General features: G+C 45.1%; 1 protein-coding gene across 2 annotated transcripts in view; it reads right to left on the bottom strand.

Moving 5' to 3' along the window:
• ak5 (adenylate kinase 5) overlaps nt 1-22,046 on the bottom strand; it is a 310,275-nt gene continuing 288,229 nt past the window's right edge. For both annotated transcript variants that reach the window (XM_084326901.1, XM_084326902.1), the window contains 3 exons: nt 16,562-16,678; nt 14,149-14,346; nt 1-1,270 (listed from right to left, as the gene is read on the bottom strand). In XM_084326901.1, the coding sequence (XP_084183027.1) occupies nt 1,196-1,270; nt 14,149-14,346; nt 16,562-16,678 (390 nt within the window). In that variant the 3' untranslated portion in view covers nt 1-1,195. The remainder of the gene's footprint in view (nt 1,271-14,148; nt 14,347-16,561; nt 16,679-22,046) is intronic.

The following is a 22,046-nucleotide window of genomic DNA, read 5'->3' as shown; positions in this document are numbered from 1 at the left end:
ATGAACAGACTTTATTGTATGTTAAATATCAGACTCAAACAAGCACTTTTGATGTGACATTGTCCCATATGAGATGGTTGCAAACAGCCAAATATAAATACATTTATCTTTTTAATATTGATGCTTTTCATTAAATACACAAAAAGGCAGTAAGCTTGACTGTAAATCCTTGCATGCTCACTTAACGATATATAAAACATACTGTGCATGAGAGCATGAACAATGCACGCATCCTTTTGGCCCACATGCCGTTGGACCTCCAGCGCAGTGGGAACCCTCTCTCTGTGCCTCAGGGGAAGTAGAGCACTTCATGTTGAGAGTTTCAGCTCGAGCAGAAACATGCTCTCAGACACAGCAGGTAATGCTGTTTTCTCTATGCCCAGTTGGCAGCACATGTTGTTGACGGACGGCTATAAAATGTGAACGAGCCGATGCACCAGGGCCGGCCCACGCCTTTATGGGGCCCTAAGCTGAATTTGATTTGGGGACCATGTACGCCGTGCCGCCATGCAAGGCAAAGGTCTGGGGGGGGGGTACCAAGGGTGACTTCCGGCATTTTTTGTGTTTCGCTGTGCTGTCTGCACTTCTCAGCCTCTCTCTCCCCTACCCTCCTTTGCATAAGTCCCTTTGCATGAATTCACTTAAAAAGACTATGTCCACAATGCAAATTAATTAGATAACTGATAATAAAGCCACAGAAGAAAGGAACCTGCCAACATGGTAACAGCTGTATTCTCAAACACAATCCGTAGGAAGCAGCGTTCACACCCGAGCTACTGAGTTGTATTTTTTGTGTGCCTCGTTTTGCTTGTATCCTGTTGTCTGTAAAGCTGTATAACTGATTTCTGTCTAATAAAAAAGGGGGCCCTCTCGTGGTCACATGGGCCTTAAGCGTATGCGTGGGGCCGGCCCTGCGATGCACGTGGATGCAGCCATGTGTGACCGCCAGATGCTGCGTCGGCATCACAAGTTGTAGGGTTTTTTGAGGACATTGAGCAAGACATGCATTGGATTTGAGTTCAATGAGCTTGAGTCTGTGTGTGATAGAAGTGTGATGTTGTGTGTTTGAGTGAGTCTCTGGTTCTCTTCAGAGCTGGTATGGTGTAGAGAGAGGGGGAAGTTCTTCAGATGTTCCTCAGGTGTAGTTGTTGGACCTCTAGGATGCCAGGGGGCAGCTCTGAGGTTCTCCAGCCCCTTAGAACCTCGAACAGGAATCCATGGACTGGCAGATCTGAGCGAACACCTCCTCCGGCGATCTCTCTGCATCGATCTGAAGACACAAAGTACTCTCAAAGGCTATGGACATTTCTCTGGTTTCATCGCCAACCGTTCTCAGGTTTAGATCCTTTGATCCCCATTCTAAACACTTGCGCGGACCTCCCTGTGTATACCTTGCACCGCTGCCTACGTTAAAAATGCATTGACGATCGAATCCCCCCTGGTGGCAGTATCGCCGCCTACCTTTTGAACTGGGATAGTTTAGGGTGGGGACTCGGGAGTGTCTGCAGGAACTCCTCCCCTTCAGAGGGAATCAGGACAGCAATCGGTCGGAGATTTTATCGCCTCAAACTTATTGTTTCCCGTATGATATACACAAGTACCGTAATTCCTCTAATAGTAACCCCGGCTTGTATTTGTTTCAACTGTAGCGGGTACCAGGCTTGTATTAGGAGGAGGCCTGTATAAGAGGGAGGCCTATATTTCAAATTTTCAAACGGATCATAATGAATAAATCAACATTTTGTGTCAGTTTGAACCCAGTAAAATGTACTGGGTTCATTTATTGAAACCAAGTACTGTATGAAATAGTAAACAGTGCAATTACAGGTGGTCACTGGTCATTTCAACGTTTTCAAAGTGAAATCAAGTAACTAGCTCAGTATGCAGCTCAGTATATTAGTAACCCGGCTTGTATTAGGAGGCCGGCTTATAATTGCTTAGCTCAAGAGCGCACCCGGCCATTAATAGAGACCCGGCTTGTATTTGAGACCCGGTTACTATTAGAGGAATTACGGTAATTGCGATCGCGATGAGATCACTGGGATTATTCTTTTTCAAGTACCTTTTGGCTAAGGTAAGGTCTATTCTATGTCTATTTTACCGAACCTAAAACATGCTTTTGTACCGATCACAGCGTCGTCTTTTACCGAACCTAAAACATGCTTTTGGTAACGATCGCAGTTTCGAGGTAACCCCCCCCCCCCTTGATGATTTTGTGAAGAAACATATATATATATGGTATATACCTTTGATTTGGAAATATTTGGAGTTTCAGGCAAGCAATCCGAACGATTTGGGCATAATGCATAAGACGTCATATCTCGCGATCTAGAAAAAAATACTGGATTATTTTGGAAAGGGGCGATGTTTAGCATGTAATAGCGCACAAACTAAAGTATGTACAAATGAACTGGTTTGTCAATGTTGGACTATAAACAATGCCTGTCAAATGAGCCATACTATTGTCTCCATAGCTATAATACAGAACACACCATGGGTCCGCAAACATCGCGAAAATGGTCAATAATGCTGGCGCCATTGAGTAAAGATGGGAAAACTGCGTGGCAGACAATGAGTTAAAGGAACACGCCAACATTGTGGGAAATTTGCTTATTGTCTTCTCCAGAGAGACAAGAACATGGATACCAGTTTCCCCTCTGTGTGTTCAGTAGAAAGCTATCTGGCTGCATGTTAGCCTAGCTTAGCACAATGAATGGAAGCGGACAGTGCCGGTTAGCCTTCGGGAGAGGTGTTAGTTGGACAGTGCCTAGGCTAACCGGCACTGTCCGCTTCCATTCATGTTGGGTGAGAGCCAGTAGTTCTGCATCGACTCAGTTAAAGGTAGAATCTGTAATGTTGTCAAACAGCACCCTCTAGGTAGAAGAGCCCCGCTTGGTAATGCACTTTGTTTGGATGTGTGATGGGGTTGAGTGGGGAGAGAGGAGGGGTCAGGGGTCGTTCTTGTTGGCCACACCTCATGCTGGAAACACTGCCGCTGAAGCGCCACGAAATGAAAATGTGTTGTTCACATGTCAGCAGTGATTCCCCCACGCGCCAGGCTACACAGGTAGAGCTGATATTTATCATGGATTCAAAGTCAAGAGCTTGGTTTCTCTTGGGATATTTTTAATCCATGATTTTAAACTATTATTTTGTACCCGTCATCGAGACTCGGTCTTGTCTATGTTGTATCTCTGACTGTCACCTTGCACTGTTCCCCTCTCTCTTTTCTGTCTCCACTCGCTGTCCTACTACAGCCCTCCCCTCTATGAATGAATGAATGAAAACTTTATTTAACAGATTGCAGAATGGGTACAATACAGTACGGCTCAATACACACAATTGTTAAGGGGATGCAGACCATAGAAAGACGTTTGTCTTGTTTACATCAGGGTCCCCCATTTTCAATTCATATTGACATTTATGACATACTCAACATACATGACATTTATGGCATAGGGACATACAGGTATTTAGTACTGATACAATTGTGACATACGGTATTCAAATATACAGTACTGTTACCCATAGATCCTGACAGAGTATATACATATGATGGGGAGGGGACTGTACATTAGGAGGGGGTGGGTGGGTGGGAGAGAAATATACATACGGTGGTGAGGAGACTGTACATTTGGAGGGGGTGGGTGGGTGAGAGAGAAATATACATACGGCGGGGAGAGAATATATACATGCGGTGGGGAGGAGACTGTCTATTAGGAGGGGGTGGGGGGTTTGGACATTTTTACGGTGGCCAGTTTCGAATAGCAGCCTCCCGTAGGTGCTCTTTAAGAGCGGTTTTGAATGTGCGTAGGGATTCACATTCCTTTACAGCTTTGGGTAGGGCGTTCCACATTGATGTGGCATAATTGCGAAACGTGTTTAGTCCCTTGTTTGAGCCGAATCTGGGTTTAACATGATTTGTTGAGCTTCCTCTGGTGTTGTGGTCGTGGTATTCACTGACCTTTGGGAAGTATTTTGACATGTACATGGGTACCTTAGTCGTATAGTGTATCTTGTAGACCAGGCACATTGCAAGTTGCTGTACTCTGTCGTCTACTCTAAGCCATCCTAGGTTGTCAAAGTGGGCAGGGGTGAGGTCAAGTAGTAGTCTGACCAGTTTGTTTTGTGATGTTTGTAATCTTGTTTTTTAGCGCCTTTGAGGTGCTTTGGTACCATGAGGTGCAAGCATAGTCGTAGTACCCTAGAATGAGTGCTCCTGCCAGAGTCTTCAGGGTATTCTTGTTTACCAGAGAGGAGATCCGGTACAAGAATCTAGTTTGTTGGTTGACTTTTTTTTATTACATTGGATGCCATTTTGTCACAGGAAAGATTTGCCTCTAGGATGGAACCCAGGTAGGTAATTTCATCTTTCCTTGTGACAATATTGTCACCCACTGTAACTGAGAAGCTGTCGGTCTTGCTGAGTTTGTTATTTGAACCGAAGAGAATGGACTCTGTTTTGCCCATGTGTAATGATAGTTTGTTATCAGTGAGCCATATGCAGATTTTGCCTAGTTCCGAGCTGAGGGTTTTTTCAACCTGCAACTTGTTCTTGTCAGAGACCAGCAGGACTGAGTCGTCCGCAAACAGGAACAAGTTGCAGTCACAAGCACAAGCACAAACTATGTGTGTGTCACTGTCTCTCTGCTTTCCCTCATCTCAAATGCACTGCATTTATAGATATAATTGACAAATCACATCCTATCCTTCATCTGTACTTTCACTGATATACAATTAACTAATTAAAATCGTAATAACGTGTTTGTTTATCCAAATTTTATGTTTTTTTAATCTGGTGTATGTCTGATTCGCTCGCGGCTCAGGGCCATTCGGGGCGCTACCGCGTGTGCAGGCCAGGCTGCGTCTATTTTTTTTTTTTTTTAACTTAAATTTTTATTAACATTTATAGACAAACAACACTTACACAAAAATGGATCCCATAACACAATATGAAAGAATGCAGTGAACATAAATGGTTACATGAATAGCATTGTTGGTTATATGTTTCCACTACAGTTGTTTTTCCAGGCACTTAATACAAAGACTGATTGTTTACCGCCCTTGAGCAGGTATAGACACATTTAATACCTACTCCAAAGGATTAGATACTGACTAAGGCAAATATGTATGGTATGGGTCCAGTGACCCTCCTTGAATTTCTTTCTTCTCTTATCCTTCGCCCTTTCTATTTCTTTTATACTAAATTTCTCTTTGCCTTTTGATTCACCCATTTACAAACCACATCTTCCTTGATTATTAATACAACATTGTTAAACAGACATAAATAATAAAGTACAAAAAATATAATACAATTGTAATACCCAAAAAAATGAAAAATAAAATCAGAAAATACTAACTAAGTCAAAAGTGTGTGACATGGGTTCAGAGACCCTCCTTGAACCTCTTTCCTCCTTTACCCTTCGCCCTCTTGTGATGCATTTGGTTCTTCCTCTGTGATGTCGTTTTCGTTCCCCTTGTAATCCTCCCACTTTCCCCATCTTTCTCCAAATTTCTCTTCCTGTAACCTCAGCATGTGTGTTATCCTCTCCATATCCTGTATCTCCTCTACTATTCCTACTAGGGATGTCCCGATCCGATCACGTGATCGGAATCGGCGTCGATCACGTGCTTTTCAGAGTATCGGGGATCGGGAAAAAATAATAATAAAAATCGGCAGTCAAAAAAAGAAAAATTTTATTCAACAAACATGACCATGTCCACGTCTTAAACTCATACGGAGGCCTTAGTTTTGGTTTTAAATTACATATAATATATCATCATTAATGTATTTATTGTCACACAGAGCAGAATAATTATCCACAACAAACACATTCCCCTTTAATTTTCACCGTTGCAACAAACATTCCCTTTAATTTAGACGCTACACGCGACCACAACAACAACACGTCGCTCCCGAAACACGGTTAATATCCACTGACTTGAGCAGCTAGACTTAATGTCAGAGGTTTGGAACTAAGCATTTTAAAATATAAAGTCAAGCCAGTTGCAATGTTTGCAAGGAGGAGATTCCGCGTGGAGGAAAAACTCATGAAGCAGCAGGCTGGAGGCGAAGTTTTCAGACTAAATTTTCACCTGGAGGATAACGTTACGTGACTGAGGTTTATCGTCGGCGTTTCAGACCAGAATGGACCATTACGTAAGTCGAACACTGAATGTATACTAATGTGCAAACATATATTGAAACTTTTAATATTTCTCATATGAAGCAGAAGCACATTTCTCAGGGTGAATGTAATAACAAACGCCTCCGCGCTCGCGCCCCCGGACTATTATAGGCAACAGATGGGCTTGTCTCACTCTGCCAGTTTCTGACAAAAATGCGTCAAAATTGATTACTAATGTGAAAGATCGGATCGGAAACGATCGGATCGATAGATATTTAAAATCACATGCTCGGGATCGGATCGGAAACAAAAAAAGGCGATCGGGACATCCCTAATTCCTACCCATTGTGCTATTGTCGGTGGGTCTTCTTTGTACCACAGTCTTGTTATTGCTTTTCTGGCCGCTATCAACATTATCTTTATTAAATATTTGTCCCCCCCTTGTATTCCCTCGTGTGTCAGGTCTCCTAAGTAAAGCACCAGTCCTGTTTGTGGTAACCCGTATCCTAATATTCTGATCATTGCCTCCCCTATCTCCTCCCAATACCCCTTCAGCTTCTGACATCCCCAGAATATGTGCGTGTGATTTGCCCCCTCCTTCCCACACATCCTCCAGCATGCTCTTTGTGTTGGTGCATATTTTCCCTTCAGCTCTGGGGTTATAAAGAATCTGATTATGTTTTTCCATCCAAACTCTTTCCATATCCTCGATCCTGTTGTTGAATGTTGCACCTCGCATATGTTCCCCCATTCCTTCCCTGTTATTCCTATCTCTAGTTCTCTCTCCCATTTCTCCCTTACATAATCGGTTGTGTGTCCCTTGCTGGTCATTATAGCCCGGTACAGTGCTGATATTACCCTTCCTTTCCCTCCTTCGTATGCCCTTACTATCATCCTAATTATTCCATTCTGTTCTTCTTCCTTGTCCCCTCTTATTTCTTTATTATAGTAATCTCTAATCTGTAGATATCTGAAGTGGTCCTTGTTTTCTAGTCAAAATTTCTCCTTTAATTTTTGTAGTGTTTGCATTTCCCCCTTCTCTATCATTTTGCATATCGCTGTTGCCCCCCCCCCCCTCTCCCACCTTCTGAATCCATGGTCCAGCCTCCCTGGTTTGAATCTCTTGTCATGTGCTATCCATCTCAGAACCCCTGACTGCTTCTCTAATTTGTGTGTTTTTACTACTCTGTTCCATATGGTCAAGGTGCGTTTGGTGATAGGATCTAACAGTCCCTCTTTTTCTTTGAACAGTTCCCTATCTCCCACCAGAGCTTGTACCTTGTATCCCTCCCCTTCTTTTTCAATGTCTTTCCATCTTGCCTCATATTTGTCGTTACACCAGCACGTCACTGCTCTCAGTTGCGCTGCATAATAATAATCTTGTAGGCTGGGTACTGCCATCCCTCCCTCTTCCTTTGGTAGTTGTAGTGTTTTATATCTGACCCGTGGTCTTCTCCCCGCCCATATGAACCTCGATATCAGTCTGTCCCACTCCCTGAATTGATTCTGTGGTATTTGTATCGGTAGTGACTGGAACAGGTACAGTAACCTTGATAGTATGTTCATTTTAATGACCTCTATTCTTGAATTGAAGTCCAAGGGCATTACTGTCCATCTCTCTAAGTCTCTCTTGATGTTCTGATTTATCTGTGTATAGTTCGCCTCAAACAGTTTCCCCACCCCTCTCGTGATGTTCACCCCTAAGTATTTAATCTTGTCCATGTCCCATCTTATCCCGTACTGTTCCCTAATTTCCGTCGTTGGGGTATAGTTCCATGCTAAGGTCTGTGTCTTTGTCACGTTTAGTTTGTATCCTGAGTAGTGGCCATATTCCTTCAGTAGATCCATCAGTGCCGGGAAGCTCTTGTCCGGTTGTCTCATGTATACTATCACGTCGTCCGCAAATAGGCCTAGTTTATATTCCGTTCCCTTTATCCTTACTCCCTTGATGTCTTCGGTCTGTCTGATCAGTTGCGCCAGTGGTTCTATGAAAACGGCGAAGAGCGTTGGTGAGAGACAACATCCCTGTCTGGTAGCCCTCTCTAATCTGATTCTATCCGTCAGGCTGCCATTCACCTTAACCCTCGCTGTCGGTTCTTGATATAGCGCCTTGATCATCTTCATCGCCCTCCCGTTCAGTCCGAACCTCATCAATGTTTTATATAAAAATGTCCAGCTCACACTGTCGAATGCTTTTTCTGCGTCTAGGCTAATCAGTACCGCGCTACCACCTTGTTTTTGTATCTCCTCTACTATGTGTAATGTCTTTCTCACGTTGTCCTGTGTCTGTCTCCCTTTAATAAATCCAGTTTGATCTTCATCTATAATGTCTGGCATAAACGTCTCAAATCTCTTTGATATTATCGATGTATACATCTTGTAATCCACGTTGAGTATGGACACAGGTCTGAAACTACTACATAATTCTCTATCCTTCCCTTCCTTCGGTATTGTGGTCATTATGGCTTCCTTCCACGAGGGGGGCATTTTGCCCTCTTCCATCGTGTGTCTAAACGCCGCCCCTAACATGGGTGCTAATTCCGTTCTAAATGTCTTGTAGAATTCCGATGGGAATCCGTCGCTCCCCGGAGATTTGTTGTTTTTAGCTCTACTAATTGCCTCTTCCAGTTCTCGTTCCGTAATTATTTTATTTAATTCTTCATTCTGTTCTTTCCCTATCGATGGTAACTCTAGCTTCTCCAGATATGCTTCTATTTCCTCTTCTCCCGCTGCTTTTGGCTGTGTGTATAGTCTCTCATAGTATTCTCTAAATGTCCTCTCTATTTCAGCTGGGTCTCTCAATATTTCATTAGTCTTTGTATCCCTTATTGTGTGTATCGTGTTCAACTTCTGTTGCGTCCTAATTCTCCTAGCCAACAGTCTGGTCGCTTTTGGTCCCCCTTCATAGTACGTTTGTTTCATGAACCTCGCTTTCTTTTCTATTTCCGTCAATAATTCCCTATTTATCCTGGCCTTTACTTCTTTGATTTCTCCGAGCGTTTCCTGTTCTTTTGATATCTGGTGTCTCCCCTCTAGCTTCTTCAGCTTCCCTATCAGATTGTGATATGTCTCCGTTCTGGCCTTCTTCAGCATTGCTGTCTTCTCCATCAATTTCCCCCTTATCACCACCTTCAGTGTGTCCCATAGAATGTTCGGATCTACCGCCCCGTTGTCATTTTCTTCCTTATACCTGGCTATCTCCTCCTTGATCTGACTCACCACCCCCTTGTTATTTAATATTCCTACATTTAGTCTCCAGATCGTGTTCCTCCGTCTCCCTTCTAGATCTACTGTCAGATATATGGCACTGTGATCCGATATGTCCGCTACTCCTATTCTGCTCTCCCGTACCCTGTAACTGTCCCCCGTCGTCATCAAAAAGTAGTCTATTCTCGCATATGTCACGTGCGGGTGTGAGTAATGTGTGTATTCCCTGTCCATGGCGTGCATCCCCCTCCAAACATCTATAATTCCCATTTCCGTCATCTGAATATTCATATATCTACTGATTTGTGTCCGTCCTTTTCCAGTACTCGTGGTGTCTAGGTCGTGATTCAGTACTACATTAAAATCTCCCGCGCATATCAATATCCCTTCTAGTTCCATCACTATCATATCAAAAATGGTCTCATATAAATCCCTCTCACTCTCTGGGGGTGCATAAACATTCACTAACGTAACCATTTGGCCCTCCATTTTCCCCTTCAGCAGAACAAATCTTCCCTCCTTGTCTCTTACTTCCTTGATCAATTCAAATTTGACTGTTTTTGATTAACGTGATTACTCCTCTCCTCAGGTTCCGTTTAAAGGAACTATTGTATGCATTTTCATATCCAAATCTCTTCAGTTTCTCATGATCCTGTGCTACCAAATGTGTCTCCTGCAAAAAAATCACTTCCATCTCACTTTTTTTACACTTCAACATCACTTTGCCCCTCTTTATCGTATTATTCATTCCATTAACGTTTAACGACATCATTTTTATACTTTTTTTTTTTTTTTTTTTTGTCTTTTTCCCCCTCCATTTTCCTCCGATTTTCTCCCATCCCAATGTTAGTCGTATGCCAATTCCCAGTCCCTTCCTGGTCGCTGCGCACTTACCCCCCACAGTCAGATCATCTGGGAGAGTGGAGGCTACCACGTGCTTCCTCCGACACACGTCCAGCCAATCACCGCTTCTTTTCACCTGGCAGCGCGGATTCTCATCGAGAGGGCGTAGCGTGTGGGAGGATCACACTATCCCCCTCAAGTCCTATCCGCGCTTAGCAGGCGCCCCGACCGAACTGTAGGAGTCTCTGTTTACAACGACCCGGACCCACCCCGCCAGCTTCTCCCACCCTCTAATACAGCCAATTGTATTAGTGCAGACGGCCAGCCAAGCTGGTGACAACCCCGGAGACAGGCGAATCCAGCTCACAGCTCCGGGGTTGGTGACGAACGCAATCTCCGCTCGGCCACCTAACCGCCATCATTTTTATACCTTTAACCTTTGTCATCTTTCTTCTTCTTTCGCCTATCAGTCCCCCCCATGTCACAGTCATTCCCCCCTCCGGTTGTAGCCTCCGCTCTCTTCACCGTATACATATAATGATTAACATAAATAAAAAACATAAACTTTACATAAAGTGCTCCCAAGGCGGTCGGGGGGTCCCTGTGTCCCCCCCTGTCCCCTGCTGGTGTGTGAGGGGTAATTGCTCTCCTAGCGAGAGGCCCCCTCCTGACGGCTTGGGGGTTTGAAACCCTTACCCCCAACCGCTCGTCATATTTGTCCAGCCTTCTTACTGTTTTTATTGCTGTCGAGCTCCTGGTCAAAAGCGCTCTGTCCTTCATTCTGATCAAAGACCCCCATTTCCTAGGTCCCTCTCAGTGTGGCTCATATGTTCCAATGTCCCTCCTTCCTCCCAAACACGTGTGTGGTGTCTTCTGTGTACCCCTTTTACTTTCTTTTCCTCCCCTCTATTTTCTATGTGATGTCCATGTATCCCCTTAATCCCTTCCAACTGTGTTACTCACAGCGTGTGTCTATGTATTTGTTTCAATATGTTCTGTGTTCCGTCTATTTTAGCTAATTATATTTCCATTTATTTCCTCCATCAGCATGTGTACTATGTGTCCATGTATACGTTATGTTCGTTCCTATATCCTTCCTCTACCTGGGAATGTGTGTTTATGTATATGTTATTTCAGTTTCTATATTTTGTCTCTATTTGGATAGTTTTTTCAATCTCTTGTGCGTGTACTCATCCGTTCGTCTCCTCCCGCCTCCTCTCCCCTCCTTCTCCGTCTCTGGCCTCCTCGTCTGTCTCCGCCTTCGGTCTGTCACGTCTCACCTCGGCCTTCTCCTCTCTCCTCCCTCCTCTCCCGGGTTTCGATCTCCTACTCTGGTCCATCTGCGTGCTTTCTCCAATCTCTGCTGCAGGCTCAGCTTCTGGCCCTCCTGTCCCCTTCCTTCTCCGTCCTCCGCCATCTGCATCCCCCGTCGCCTCATCTCCTCCGCCGCCTCCCACGCCGTCGCGTACGTCACCGTCCCTTCCTTCCAGTGAATCCTTAGCGAGGTCATGGGTGATTGGAATTTCATTCCGTTTTCTTTCAGAATTCTCTTCAGTCCCGCGTAGGACCTGCGTGTTATTGCTACCGCTGTCGAGTAATCGTGATCAAACGACAGTCTTTTCCCCTCGATTTCTATCTTCTTGGTCCACGCGGTTCTGAGTATCAATTCCTTAATCTCAAATCTCAGAAAGTTAATAATCACCGCCCTCGGAGGTCTGTCCGGTTTCGGTCTCAGAGCCAACGCCCTGTGGGCCTGTATCTCCATTTTTTCCAGTCCCGTCTCCTCCAGTTGTTCCTTGATAAGCTTTTCCACATATTGGGTCACCGATTCCCCTTCGACTCCTTCTTTCAATCCCCATATTCTGATGTTATTTCTCCGTGACCTCCCCTCCATGTCCGATAGCTTTGTCTCCATCTGTTCTTGTTGTTTAATCGCACACGTTAATACCTTGTGTATCTCTGTGTTCCATTCCTCCGCTTGCGCCGTTCTTGTCTGTAACTCGGTTACGTTTCTGTCCTGTTCCGCCATCTTCTCATCCACCCTTTTGAGTTCTGTATTCATTTCATCTCTGAAGTCCTCCTGTTCCTTCCTCAATTCCTCCCGTAACTTCCCAATATCGTTCCTTATCGTGTCCGTGTTCAGTTTTATCGTCGCTGTTATGGTCTCCAATATCCCGGCCTGCATGACCACGGCCCATCCTGGCATTCCCGTGCTTGTCCCAGCCGATCCTCCTCCTTCCTCCGCCTGACCCTTCTCGGTCTCGTTTCGGGGGCTCTGTTCCATCAAACTCTCCTCTTCCCGTGAGTCCTCCATTTCTCTCTCCTTCACAATTGTTTTTTCCTCCTTCCTTCTCGTTTGCATTTTCATTTTTAATCACTTTTCGGGTCCTTTTTTATCAGTTTTTTCACTCTTTTGACCAGGAGCTCCACCGCATGCGTGTTACCTTTCCGCTCTCATACCGGAAGCCGGCTGCGTCTATTCTTATCCTAACCCATGTTTGCTTCCGCGTTCGCGTTTTGCGCTCTGATTGGCCACTGACGTACGGTAGTTTTGCCGACGCCGGTAGCGTCTATTCTTATCCTCCTAACCCATGTTTGCTTCCGCGTTCACGTTTTGCGCTCTGATTGGCCACTGACGTACGCTAGTTATGCATGGACACTTTGAAATGGGTATCACAGTAGTAAGTCCTACTGTAGAACATGACATATTAGCATGACATCTGAATGCGTGGACACTTTGAAATGGGTATCACAGTAGTAAGTCCTACTGTAGAACATGACATATTAGCATGACATCTGATTTATTAATGCCAATTAGTCACTCAGTTTTTACATCTGACTTAGCTCACCTCGTTCGTCTGCTGCCTGTGGATCCTATGGTCACAAGTTCAAATCACTCTTGGTTAAATTTTTTTTTTTTTTTACGTTTAATTAATTTATCCACTCTGGTTGGATGGTGTGTATGTATATGTATGTATTGTGCTGTATAATGACAATACATTTTAATCAAATCTCATTTTGAAATAGCTACCTGTTGAGTGGATCACCATGGTGCAATGCAATCACCTCCGAAGCTGGCTGCCACTGTCGTGTCCATAGGCAGCGTAGCGATTTCAAAATGAGATTCGTTTCAAATGTATTGTCATTATACAGCACAATACATACATATACATACACACCATCCAACCAGAGTGGATAAATTAATTAAACATAAAAAAAAATAAAAACTTGAACCAAGAGTGATTTGAACTTGTGACCATAGGATCAGGGGCGTAGGGGCGGCTACGTGGCGTAGTGGGCAAGGCGCTCGCCACGAATGCAGAGACGCTGGGCTCGCCTGTTCGAGCCCAGCGCTCCACATTGCTTTCAGTTTAGCTGGTCGTTCATACTAATACACATTGGCCGTATTAGGGGGTGGGAAACTGATGGGTGGGGATCGGGCGTTGTGGACAGCGACTCCTACAGGTCGGTTGGTGCGCCTGCCCAGTAGAATCAGGAAGTGTCGGGGGCAGCGTGAGCCTCCCACGCGTTACTCCTCGCCACAGAGATCGAGCTGCGCAGGTGAAAAGATGCGACTGCTGTTACCTCAAGTACCGGAGGGGACTTGTGCTATGTATGACTTAGTCCACATTGCAGCCGGCTTGTGGGAGGCAAGAAACAGCGTTCGTGACAGGGGAGGGTTGAATTGGATGATACGAAATTGGGATGGGAGAAAATATAGAAAATGGGAGAAAAAGTGGATCAAAAAAATCAGAGCGCAAAACGTGAACGCGGAAGCAAACATGGGTTAGGATAAGAATAGACGCGGCCAGGCTCTGCCAAGAGAGGTATGGAGAAATTCACAGTATAAAAAGATACTAAACTCCAACCCACACAAAAAGTAAACGGAGCGCAGTACCAAGCTATTTTCGCTAGAGGGCGCTGTTTGACGTCGTTACAGATTCTACCTTTAATCGCGTCGCTTGCTCACCCTGTGTAGAAGGCTCCCGTGTTCATAGTGAGTCACAACGGGCTGACTGTCGCCATGGAAACACTCCGCCCTCCGGTCCGAGACGCCGTCCTTTGGGTGGAAGCTGGAGGACGGACCGCAGCGGCTACGACACTGGAGACGACTGGACATGGTGTCAGAAGAACAGTCTAGTAGCAGCACTACACTGGGCTCTCCCACCTGACACACACACACACACACACACACACAGACACACACACACACACACACACAAAGACGAGTGATCAACATAAGCAGCTGATGATTAGATTAGATTAAAATGTATTGTCATCATACAGCACAAGCACAGTACAACGAAAAGAAGTTTGGTGTCCAACCAGAGTGCAAATATAACAGTAACAACGTGTAATAAAAGTAGTAATATACAATGTGTGGGTGATTAAACTTGGTATACAATATGAATTAGTACTACTGAGTAATAGTGCTAATCAGATGTATGTACAGAGTTGTAGTATTAACATGTACAGGTGTAAAGACACTGGTAGTAAGTCGTACTGGCCAGCAGCGTAACTAGTAAGAGTAGGCAAGGGATATGTACAGATATAGTATCTAGTATCTACAGATATGTAGAAAGGATCAGGTATGTACAGACAGATGTGGATATATATACAGTAAGAATAAATATATACGGTGTATACAGCATGATTGTACATCCCCCAGTGTTATATCCAGGTGTGTAAGTAGGTATATAGAAGGATGTTGAAATCGTTTAGACCAGCTTTTCCAAAACTTAGAATTGATTGATTGAAAACTTTTTTAACAGATTGCAGAATGGGTACAATACAGTATGGCTCAATACACACAATTGTTAAAGGATAACTCCACTATTTTGGGAAATTAGCTTATTTAACATCTTCCCTGGAGTTAGACAAGAAGATGCATACCTTTTTTGTCTCTGTGCGTGCATTTTAGCTTTGGGAATAGATGCTCCGTTAGCATAGCTTAGCTTCATCACTGGAAGTGAGGCAGGACAGTAGCCTTACAGTTACAGTGCCTTACAGTGTATTGCAAGGTCTGACATTGACAACTTGATATGCATGACCTTGGTGGGCTCTAGGTCAACTCCTGAAAAGGGGGTCAATGTCAGACTTTGCAATCAAAAGTTAGGGGGCTAATAACCCTTGCCATAATTTCAGTGCGCCCCTAACTTTTGATTGCAAGGTCTGCCATTGACCCCCTTTTCAGGAGTTGACCTAGAGCCCACCAAGGTCATGCATATCAAGTTTGGTCAATGTCAGACCTTGCAATACACTGTAAGGCACTGTAAGGCTACTGTCCTGCCTCACTTCCAGTGATGAAGCTAAGCTATGCTAACGGAGCATCTATTCCCAAAGCTAAAATGCACGCACAGAGACAAAAAAGGTATGCATCTTCTTGTCTAACTCCAGGGAAGATGTTAAATAAGCTAATTTCCCAAAATAGTGGAGTTATCCTTTAAGGGGATGCAGACCAGAGAAAGACTTTCGTCTTGTTTACATCCGGGTCGCAGGGTCCCCCATTTTCAATTCATCATGTAATCTTTCAGGATCTCCTGAAAGTCCTTGACGGGGTTCTAATTAAGGGATTCCCCAGCAAATGTTTGACTCTTTCCACTGTGATCTCTTCACAGACAGTGTCTACAGTACAGTCAAATGATGTACTAAATCATATGTAAAAACGAAAATCTTCTCAGATAGGGGTCCCCGGGACAAAATCTTAACAAATGGGGATCTATTGCCTGAAGTGTATCCCCCCAACCCCCCTTTCTCATTTCTCTCTATCTCCCTCTCTCTCATCCACTCTCTCTCCCTCTTCCACTAAATTAAATTCAAATGTGTTTTATTGGCATGAATGTCAAATAGTGTGTTGCCAAAGCAGTTTTTCTCTCCAATAAAACTAAAATAAATAAATAATAATGATGATAATAAATAAAAAGGTTGACTCCACCTGCAAATTAGCAGTAGGCTATAATACAGTACCTATAATACAGTACAAAATATACATAAATAAAACAACATTTGACATGAAGTCACAACACTGTCCCTCAGGCCTGCTGACATGCTGGCCAGCTAGTCCAGCAGTGGAGAGAGACGTTTGGGATTCTTAATGTACCTGTAAAAATGTATGACTTACGAATGTTGTTAATTTTTTACCTCTCTCTCTGTCCCTCCCTCTGTTACACCCCACCCCCTCTCTCTCCCTTTCTCTCCATCTCCTTCTCTCTCATCCACTCCCATTCTCTCTCTCTCCCTCCCTCCCTCTCTCATACATTCCCCTCTCTTTCTCTCCCTCCCTCCCTCTCCTACGCCCCCCCCCCCCCCTCTCTCTCTCTCTCTCTCAATCTCATATCTCTCTCTCTCTCTCTCTCTCTCTCTATGTCCAGTGTGTATCTGACCTTTGTCTCGTACTCGACAGCCTGTCTCAGGTCTCTCGGGAAGCCACTAATCAGCAGACTCCTCCCCTGTTGTGCCGCCATCGATGCTGCCTCACACAGCAGCTCCAGCAGAGTGTCCTGGAGGTGTCACACACACACACACACACACACACACACACACACACACACACACACACACACACACACACACACACACACACACACACACACACACATGCATGCATACGCACACAATGCACAAGCATGCATGTGAAAAAAGTACATCCATTGCATACAGTCTATTTGTTCATGTCTTCTCATACTATATGTTATTTATATATGTATAGATACTGAGGAGCTTACATATTATTTATACATACGTAGGCCTACTTATGGCATAACATACCATACATACATACATATACATACACACTAGGGCTGGGCAATTCATTTATCTTTTTCAATTTAGATTTTGGGTAAGATAATCAAATACATACATACATATATATTCATACATACATACATACATACATACATACATACATACATACATACATACATACATACATACATACATACATACATACATTGTAAAGCGCTTTGGATAAGTGGATGTGTAAGTCAGTACTGTGTGTAAGCCAGTACTGTGTATAAGTCAGTACTGTGTATAAGTCAGTCAAGTCAAGTCAACTTTATTTATAAAGCATGTTTAAAAACAACAGAGTTGACCAAAGTGCTGTACAAGGCTTTATAAATAATTGTGACGGGGTCCTCTCCCGAACTCCTTTGATTCTCTCATAAACAGGCGTAGTCGAAAGATCTCGTTGGTGGGTGTTTATTTCCCGCCTCCCAAAAGTGCAGAGGTGATATAGTTTTACAAAAAATGTGAAAAGTGAAAGTAACGTAAACCAAAATACCCTATACTTACTATATCTAACAAAAGTGGAAAAAGAGAAAACAAATAAACAAAACAAAATATACTTAATACTTAACACTACACAAAGTCTAAATACACAATATACACTACTACTTCTACTACAAGCAATACCAACACGTTTTACTAGGGATCCTGGTTACCTTCACTGTAACTCAGTCCATTCAAGACTGACGTCCCTGGGCCAAAGCAGCTCTCTTGTATCCAATAGCCCCTCCCACTAGGCTTTAAACAGGATGTACATATTATTATTCTTTTTAACACATTAAACCAATTCCTACACAAAATATATATCCTCCACTATATCACATAACTTCCAACTGTTTTAAATTACAGATAACCAAGTAAACAGTACAATACAATCATATCGCTCACGTGACGATTACCTTGCGTCAACCCCTCCCATTTAACCTGGCGGATATGTGTGCTTCTGCTTGGCCAACACGTCAACCTAGGAGTGCAGAGCGAAGCGAATGCATCATGACTGTGAGTAAATAAATGTGATGTGATGAATGAATGTCTTGCTGTATGAACGTCATTCTGCTATAACAACGGAAACGGAATGAAATGATTGTGCGCATTCGGACATCCTACGAAAGCTGACAAGAGGGAATGTTTGGTGTGTGTGTGTGTGTGTGTGTGTGTGTGTGTTGCTCCGCGGCATATGGCGTGTGTGCGTTCCCATGTGCGCTGTCCACATGAAACGCACCACATTACATTATACGGTTATGGTATATGGAAAGACAGACAATGAGTGTGTGTGTATGTACAGTATGCGCACTGCCCGCAAAGTCAGTGACGGAGCCGCACGTCACATCATCCCTCTCCTCCTCGAGGTTGGCGATGTGCGGCAACCTGGATAGGTAATCTGCCACCACATTGGTCTTGCCCGATCGGTGTCGGATGTTAAACTTAAATGGCTGGAGTGAGAGGTACCATCGGGTAAGGCGGCTGTTGTGGTCCCTCATGGAGTTGATCCAGGTAAGAGCTCGGTGGTCCGTTTCCAGGTCAAATTCCCGTCCAAGCAGGTAGTACTGCAGACTCTCCAGCGCCCACTTAATGGCCAAGCCCTCCTTTTCCACTGTGGAATACCTGGTCTCCGGTGGCTTCAGCTTGCGGCTCAGGTATAGGATTGGATGTTCTTCCCCAGGGTCTCCTTGGGCCAAAAGCGCTCCAAGGCCAACTTCGGATGCATCCACCTGTACCAGAAATCTTCTGGTGAAGTCCGGGCTCTTGAGGACAGGGGAAGAACATAGGTGGGATTTCAATGCTTTGAAAGCCGTTTCACACTCCTCTGACCAGTTTACTGGATTCTTCTGGTCCTTATTGGTCAGTGCTGTAAGTGGGGTTGCAATGGTTGCAAACTGGGGCACAAAACGTCGGTACCAGCCAGCCAATCCCAGGAAGGACCGTACTTCCTTCTTGGTCCGAGGTCGAGGGGAGTTTTGGATAGCTTCCACCTTATCCACTTGCGGACGCACCTCACCCCGTCCTAGCAGGTAGCCCAGGTACCGTGTCTCCTGCTGTGCCCACTCACACTTGGCAAGGTTGAGTGTCAATCCCGCCTTTCGGATTCTTCCCAGCATCAGTGACACATCTTGGACATGCTCCTCCCAAGTCGCACTGAAGATGACCACATCATCCAGGTATGCTGCACTGCAGTGGTCACACCCCTGGAGGACTCTGTCCATCAGTCTTTGGAAGGTGGCTGGTGCTCCATGAAGTCCAAAGGGCATCACTGTGAACTGGTACAAGCCAGCTGGTGTTCGGAATGCTGTATATGGCCGACACGACTTCTCCAGCGGGACCTGCCAGTATCCTTTACAGAGATCCAGGGTTGTGATGTATCTGGCAGCTCCGATCTTCTCCAGTAAGTCGTCGATCCTTGGCATGGGGTAGGCATCAAACTCAGAGATGGCATTGAGCTTCCTGAAGTCAATGCATATCCTGAGCGAACCATCTTTTTTAAAGACAATGACTACCGGACTGCACCATTCTGAGTTAGAAGGTTCAATCACTCCGAGCTTCAACATCTCCTCTATCTCCAGTCGCAGCTTTTCCACCAGCTGTTGGGGGACACGGTAGGGATGTTGGCGGATTGGCCGTCCATCTTTTAGGCGAACTACATGCTCAATGAGGGTGGTTTTCCCTGGCCTGGCGGCAAAGAGGGATGGAGACTCCTGGAAGACCTGGAGGAGCTGTGCAGCTTGCTCTAGAGTTAGATGTACTAAGACAGGGGTAGCAGTTGTAGTTAGAGCTCTCAGTCCTGTCTCCACTTCCTCTTCCACGTCCACCTCCCTCACCAGCAGAGCTGTTCCTGGCGCCTGGATTGGACGTTCCTTCCATTGTTTCAGGAGGTTCACGTGATAAGTCTGTTTCTGTTTCTTCTTGTCCGGGTGATGGACCTCATATGTGACAGGACCCATCTTGCGGGTGATGAGGTATGGCCCTTGCCATTTCGCCAAGAGCTTGCTGTTGGACGAAGGGAGGAGCAACAGGACTTTTTGGCCAGCCTGTAGCTCACGGTGCCTGGCCTGTTGGTCATACCAGGCCTTCTGACCTTTCTGGGCCTCACGCAGGTTGACCTCTGCCTCCTCCTGGTATCCGGCCAGCCGATCCCTCATCTCCAGCACAAACTGCACCACCCCTCTGTCACTCGAATGGGTGGAAGGACCCTCCCAGCCCTTTCGGAGCAGATCCAACGGTCCCTGTACCTCCCAGCCATACAACAGTTCAAATGGTGAGAAACCTGTTGAGGCCTGGGGAACTTCTCGGTAGGCGAAGAGCAGAAATGGGAGCCAGCGATCCCAGTCCTTGCCAGTGTCATCCACAAACTTCCGCAACATCCTCTTCAGCGTCTGGTTGAACCTTTCGACCAAACCATCAGTTTGCGGGTGGTAAGGGGTGGTCCTGATCGCTGAGATGCCCAATTGTTTGTGGAAGAGATGCATCAGCCTAGAGGTGAAGTTGGTCCCCTGGTCCGTCAAGATCTCATCTGGTATCCCCACTCTGGAGAACAGCTGTACCAAAGCCCGCAGAACCACGGGAGCGGTGATGGTGCGCAGGGGAAAGGCCTCTGGGAAACGGGTGGCGTAGTCACTCACAACCAGGATGTACTGGTGTCCACCGCTGCTTTTCACCAGAGGGCCCACGATGTCCATAGCAATCCTGCGGAATGGAGTAGAGATGACAGGGAGTGGCTGTAGGAAAGCTCGGTCAGATTTGCGGGCAGGGCATGTTTTCTGACATGTGGGGCATGTGGCGCAATATTGATCAATGTCAGTGTACATGCAGGGCCAATAAAAGCGCGCACTAACCCGTAAAAATGTTTTATGGCGGCCAAGATGGCCGGCCCATGGGAGGGTGTGTGCTAGGTGCATGACCAGTCCTCTACAGCTAGCAGGCACCACAAGACGTCTGTGGTCATCTGTAACTTTGTATAACACGTTATTATCAACAATGAACATTTCCTTTCCCACACAATTTGTTTTGGTCTCTTCTACCACTTGCATAAACAACGGTTTCAAAGTCACATCTTCCCTCTGTATCACAGAAATATTGTCAGGCACTTCCCACATTTCGTCTGTTTTTTTTGGCCCCTTAGTGCCACCCTCACACAGACTACTGTCAAAATCTGGGAGTGGTTGGACTCCAGCCTTTGCCTGGGCTCGAGTTATCACAGGACACACAACATCTCCCCTCTTCCCCGAGACAGTTTGGACTGGCAATTCTGTCTCCTGCAGTAAATCCACCAGTATCGGTAAATCTCTCCCTAATATGAGATCTACCGGCAAATTGTCTACCACCCCAACAGTTAATAGGTAAGGCTGGTTCTCAAGGGTAACAGTTATCTCTGTTTTGGGGTACAGATGCTTATCCCCATGCACACACAACACATCTGCTTGGCGGCTATAGTCCACACTGTCTACTGGTACTATACTGCGTTTCACAAATGACATAAAGCTACCAGTGTCCAACAGAGCAGTAACCTGGCGGCCATTAACAGTCACAGTCCTATAGTGCTGAGCTTGCACTTCCTTATCCCCGGTAGTCTCCACCTCAGGCCGGGGTGCATAGCAAGCGCCTGTGGCCTTAGCCTTGCGTATGGGACACTCAGAATAAATAAATAAATAAATAAGAATAAATAAAACAAAGCGGGGCTCGTAACTCACTTGATGCTCCAAGGTGTTTTAATTGACAAATAATAGCAGTATAGATACAACGTTTCGACGACCCTTCCGGTCTTATAAATAATAACACATTGAAATACGGTAGAGCAGAGACACAAGGATCAGTACATAGAAGAGACATATACACTATATACAAGCAGCACAAAACCCATTAGGAAGATGTTTTTTGGATGGGGTGACGGACGGTGAGTCTGGTGGAAGAGGGAAGGCTATTCCACAGGCTGTTACTCAGGAGCAGGGACAGCAATAAAATCGCACTGGTTTTCACAGAACGGCAGCCGGCTGTTATTTGTTATTTGTTCATGAGTCTGGCGGAAGAAATTGTTCTGGAGCCTGCTGGTCCGCGCCTCGAGGCTGTAATAATAACAATAATAATAATAAT

Source organism: Notolepis coatsorum (assembly GCF_963971535.1).
Source record: "Notolepis coatsorum genome assembly, chromosome: 13".
Lineage (NCBI taxonomy): Eukaryota > Metazoa > Chordata > Actinopteri > Aulopiformes > Paralepididae > Notolepis > Notolepis coatsorum.
This window is presented reverse-complemented; position numbering and strand designations above follow the sequence as displayed.